Source organism: Spinacia oleracea, chromosome 6 (assembly GCF_020520425.1).
Source record: "Spinacia oleracea cultivar Varoflay chromosome 6, BTI_SOV_V1, whole genome shotgun sequence".
Taxonomy (NCBI): Eukaryota; Viridiplantae; Streptophyta; class Magnoliopsida; order Caryophyllales; family Amaranthaceae; genus Spinacia; species Spinacia oleracea.
Window position 1 is genome coordinate 149,202,155 of NC_079492.1, and position 6,100 is coordinate 149,208,254.

General features: G+C 33.5%; 1 protein-coding gene across 1 annotated transcript; it reads right to left on the reverse strand.

Annotated features, from left to right (window-relative positions):
* Positions 1 to 3,459: 3,459 nt before the first annotated feature.
* On the reverse strand, positions 3,460 to 5,821 carry LOC130463828 (F-box protein At5g03100). The gene is made up of 3 exons (XM_056833091.1): positions 4,807 to 5,821; positions 3,871 to 4,040; positions 3,460 to 3,778 (listed from the first exon to the last, which is right to left on the reverse strand). Exons 1-3 carry the CDS (start codon positions 5,749 to 5,751, stop codon positions 3,748 to 3,750), a joined length of 1,146 nt encoding a protein of 381 aa, XP_056689069.1. The 5' UTR covers positions 5,752 to 5,821; the 3' UTR covers positions 3,460 to 3,747.
* Positions 5,822 to 6,100: the final 279 nt, after the last annotated feature.

Here is a 6,100-nt window from a genome sequence, read left to right on the forward strand (position 1 = left end):
TTGACGAGATCCGTGGGATAGAGACGGTTGATGTCAAAGGTCTGATTTTGGCGAAAAAACGGACTCGCCGACAACCGAGAGGGCGAGATCGGCTGCCGGCGAGTTTGGTGGCTGCTTTTGGGTTGACGGCTAGGAGGGTGGGAAAAGAGAGAACTTTCTCTCTCTAGATTTTCATTAACGAATTACGTATTATTAAATTTAAAGCAAAGAGTTACATGCCTTAGTTCGAAGGAGTTAGAGCTAATCAATAGTAATAGAAATCCCTTTAAAAGCTACAATTAACTGACCTACTTGGATTAACTCCAAAAGTAGTGATATTTGAGGCGGTCCCGGAGGATCTTCGAACCGTTTTATTGGAGGATTTGGGTGGTTTGACTCGATCGCGGTTGGTGCCAGTAGATGATGGTCTGCTAAACTAGACAGCAGACCATCAGTACCCTTCATGTCTAGTATGAGAACCTCCATAGCAGGACAAAGTTCTAGGAAAGTCATTAGCTCTTCAAAAGCACAAGGTGAGAACCCCGACTTAAGGCGACCCAAATTAGGAAATGCTTTCAGAAGTTTAAACGGAACACTATCAAATTCAAAAAATCTAACATGACAATTTTTTGTAAGAATTTCAACAAATGCTCCATGCATTTGATCAACATTCTAACCGTTTATGTTGAGGATATATATATATATAAAAATAAAAGAGACATATTTGTTGAAATATTAGAGCGCCACCTAGGATTACTAATGGTTTCGGGCAATGAGAAATAAGATTTCTAATTTATTTTTGAATTAAAAAAATTGATTGCCACGTAGATAATTTATTAAGTGCCACGTGGATATTCTAGTTAATTAATTACTAATATATACAACTCCATCCAAAATCAAACACTCTAAAAATTGAAAAATAAATCTAAAATAAAATTCATCCAAAATCAAACACTAATCTAAAATAAAATAAATAAAATTCAATTTAAAATCAAACATTTTTTTTTTTGATGCATAAGAGGCAAGGCCAATTAAAGAAGAGAAATCAAACATTAATCTAGTAAAAGCGCAACATAAGAAATCTAATGGTTTCGGTCAATGAGATTTCAGAATTAATTTTGAATTAAAAAAGTCGGGTGCCGCATACATAAAAAATTAAGTGTCACGTAGATATTTTTATTAATTAATTATTAATATTACGCATATACAATTTCATCAAAAAACAAACACTCTCATAATTAAAAAAATAAACCTAAAATAAAATTCAATGAAAAATAAAAAAATTAAACTAATATAATATATAAAATTGGTATACATAGGGTTCTGTTTAAACATACCAATTAAAATCTATCTTATTATATAAGATAGAGTTATGTTATGCATGCTAAAATATGGAGAATGTTATTATATTTGATTATCTCATAAGCATACGCCTCTATTTCTATTACAAATAGGATATCATACCCTTTGTGGATTTTCTAAGTGCTACAAACTTCTATTTAATTAATATCATATCACATAACTCTATCTTATATAATATTATATCAGATAACTATGTTACCCTCAACAGTTTATCATCTAACTTCTTGTTTCACTAACTTGGCCGGGATTTCTCGAAAGAAAACCTTTAACATATCATAATTAGGGACTGTCACGGTGAAATGTTCCAAATTTGGGGAATCTATTATAACCTTACAAGTATGAGGAATCCCATACAATAGCAAAACCAAACGCTTCAAATTCCGGCATGATAAATTTACAACTGATAATTCTATTTCTATAGTACGATCAATTTGCACATGTAAATCCTCAAGTGACGGGCAAGAATTAACGAGCTTTTCCAACCATTGAAGACGATACATAAGTTGATGAATTTTCCGTTTCTTCAAATTAGGAAGATTAAATGTACACAAATTCTTATTTACAAGGGTTGTACAATAAATATTGTACACCAAAGTAAAAGTTAACTCAAAATGTTTAAAAGTTATGGTTATATGTGTAAAAGTTATCCATTTTTTAGTGATAAATGTTTTCATTTTAATAAAACTTATTTCTTCAAAATCACTAATAATGTATAAAATTAATCATTTAACTCTTTAAAATGTTTATCTATCAACGTTTTTTTACTAATATAAAATTTAATCAAAACTAGGTTAAAGTTACAAAAAAATAGGTAAAAGTTATCTTGGTGTGTACAATAAATTTATTGTACACCTAGTGCGCACAAGATCTTTTGTTAAATGTAATACCCTTGCAATCCAAACCAAGACTAATGCATTTATCTAATTCAAGTACTACTAATGACTTAGTTTGATAAACACACCGTGGAAGTGTCCAAGTTTGTGAAAAACAATATCGGCTTCATACCATGATTTCCTTTACGTTTTTTGCACAAATTTGTTGAAACCATGAATCTATCAAACATTGTTTTCTACGGATGTTAATGTAATTCGAAGGAAAGAGATCACAAATAGAGAGACGAAACCGAAAGAAAGATGTCGACGTAAGTTGCTTAAAGGCTTCATCAACAATTATGATATTACGGTTGTTGATTTCGGGTTTCTGGATGCCAAAGAAATCAATATCTATGGATGTGAATTTGGGGCCATAGATTGCGATATCGATTCGACAACGAGCTCGTAACAATGGCGGATTTGAGAAGGAGGAAAGAGAGAATATAAATAAGGATATCATCAGGCAACATGCTTAGTCTGTCTAAGTCTTCTCTTCTTCCTATGGCTGATTTTCCCATTGTAAGTTATTGTGTCCTTGTTTATTTTGGTTTAAGAAACTGTTGAAACTACGAAATATGATACGGATATATATTTGCTGCCATCTTTCTTTTTCTCCATTATTTTCTCGATGTGGGACTAGAAAATTAGAAATCTACTTACTCCGTCCCCATAAGATTGCCCGTAGCAATTGCTGCGGGTTTAGGGAATAAAAAGTTGGCCAATATGCCGGGCCGGGTCAGGCCTAGCTCCGGGTCACTTTTATGTGCCCAAAACACGTTATTTTCGATCAGGCCGGAAAAACGAGTCGAAATATTCTGCCTAAAACCCACTAGTTTTCGAGCCGTCATCGGGCCAGGCTCATGATGATCAGCTCTATGACATAGCAATATAGCAAGATAAATATATCCTTCAGAAAACCGTAGAAAAAAGTTTGAGAAAAACAAAAAAAAAAAAATCAATCCAACTAGAGGGCTCCATAGAGGAAAAATCTCCAAGCATTAGCTTTACAAAATAGTGTCAAATAGAAGGACAATTTCCAACCCCGACACCAATTTCCAACTCACTTGGTTAGATTCTTAAGGATGGTGTGGAAATTTTAGGATTGAATCTCTTCTACATCCGTGTTACCCTATTAACAACTATCATATGTGATAAGAAAACAGATATTAATTCAAAACAAGTTCATAATTCCTTCGGATAAACAATATGACATTTTAATTTTTGAGGCAAGCTTGGAACATTAAATTAAACAAAAAACGTTTATAAACCTATATAATACGTTCATGTAGGTTTATCCTTCATCAAAAATTCCGAAACAAACTCATGGACTTGCTCAAAAATAATTAAGTCATAATGAGAGATTACATTATTTTATTTTAAAAAAAAACCCTAGTCTTCCTCGTCATTCGTCAACCACCATTGTGCGGACATCCCCACAAGTTTCCTTAGCCTCCTTCTCAAATTCTCTTTGGCAGCAAAACAATTTGTCCTACACTTTCTTCATTTTTTTTCGTTGTGGGAGGCAAGAAGCAATTCAAATTATGGTGAAGGTTTCCAATCTTGACCTGCGCATAACAAAAGAGAATTTAATTAATCACTAAATTAAAGAGATAAACAAGAGACGAAATCGAATTTGCACTTAAGATTTGTGTATTACCTTAATGACTTTGGCACTTCAATTAGAGTCTCAACATCTGATGCTGAATTTGACAGTAGAAATTTCAATCCTGATTCATTCACTGTCCAATCAGTCTTCACATTTAAATTCTTTAGATTAGGAAACAGAGATGGCTCATTTTCAATTCTTCTACCATCCGCGGCGAGTGCCTTTAGTTGCGGTCACCATCGAAGAAGGCAAACAAAATCAGAATTAGCTATTCAATCACTCGAAGAAGGATATTTTTTTTCCTATTTACCACGTTTAAGTTTCAGATTTTGGTATTTAACGGCTCATAAGATGTAATCACTACAAGAAATTGTACCATTAATGACGGGAAATCCCGTCGCAAAAGACCAATAATCGTTGGTTAACGACGGGATTTCATGTCGCAAACCCGTCATAAAAGGGGCTGCCGTTAATGGAAATCCCGTCGTTAATCTGTCTAAAATACATTTGCTTTGGTTATTCCCGTCGTTGTTTGATTGTTATCCCCGTCGCAAAGACGGGATTTTTGTTTCGTCGTTATTAGATTGTCATAAAAGATACAAATTCTTGGATGTGAATTTTACATTTACCATCTTATCTTATGAAACGTTTTGTATTCACCCACTTTTAATGGATTGTTAGAAGGAATCATTGGACAAAAGGAGGAGACGAAGAAGTTTTTCGATCATGTGGGCCCACTTAACTAACTTCTTTCATTTTCATCATCTTTCATTGAATTTTCAGTTAAAGAAGTTAATTAAGTATGATAATTTGGATAATTTTTTTAAAAAAGTGTTAAATATAAAACGTTTTATAAAATTTAGGTGGTAAATATGAAATAATATATTATATAGTGGTAAGTATAAAAGGCTGAAACTCAAAACGTGGTAAATATCAAACAATCCTACGAAGAACAAAAAAAGTGTAAAGATGTTTTTGTCAAGTTACCTTGACAGTGTCCATGGACACAGAAACATATCTTGCACTCTCGACTTGTCTAAGCATGTCAAAAAGATTTTTACTGCCATATCTTTGACAATAACTTTTGACATCGATATCTATTTCTTCGAGCATACGATGATCACCATTCATGTACAAGTTCATCGGTTCAGCACCTTCATATTTAAAGTAAACAAGAAGGGGTGATGAAACAACTAGTTTACTAAACAACGAGTTCACAATCTCCAACTTTTTAAGTGTGGGAGATGACACTGTCAACACCGAGGTACTTAAATCACAGTCTGAAAAGCTCAGAACTTCTAAAACAGGACATTTTGAGAAAAAATCAGGACAAAATATTATTCTTTTAGAACAATAATGAGAAGAATCACCCGATTTACGGCCATTTTCATTCAGATCATGAAGTCTAAGTTCTTTTAGTGTAAGGAAACCATTAGGGTTGGAAAAAGTTACCCAAGAAGCAGTTAGTTGTAGTTTTTCAAGAGATTCGTTAACGTAAAAACATTCGGGTAATTCCATAGATATGGAGTTGTAAGTTTCGACTTGAAATGTGACTTCTTCTGGTTTTAAGTTCATAACGTATGACAATATAGACTCCATAACTTTTGGATCGATTCCCACATTGGGTAAAATAAATTCAAACTTGAATAATTTATTAGGTTCTCGGCGGTGCAAGACTTGTTCAACAAAATCCAGGAATATCGAGACTTGCACTTGCAAGCAGGGGAAGGAAAGTTCATAAAAAGGATCCATATGAAACCTAAAATTGAGGAATGGAGTTTGTGCCCAAATATGTTTCCATCTTGTAGATAGAAAGGAACTTTTAACGATAAGTTTAGTATCCAAGTTTGAGAGGATTCGATGAAGAAGACAGTCTGGTAGATTACTAATTCTATCTAAATCATTGCACATCTTTTTAGCTTCTTTGGCCATGATTCAAACAAAAGAAACAGGGCCGAATTTTGGGTGAGTTTTGTTCTATTCTAAGAGGCAGGATTTTAAGGGGAACGCTAAAGGCTGTAATTTTAAAGGGGGGTTTTACAATATTTATAAACAGATAACAATAGTTTACTCTTCACAGTTTTCGATGTGGGACGTTTTTTAGGTTTGCTTTAAGCCTGAAGACCTAGTACGTGGAATTAGCAACCTACAGCTATTCCTCACAACTCAAACCATTAATGCATAGCATCCTGGCCATTGTGAAGCTACAAAGCTGCTGCCATGTTTGCAACTACAAAGCTGCTACCAGATTTTTCGTTAATAATACAACTTTTAAATTATT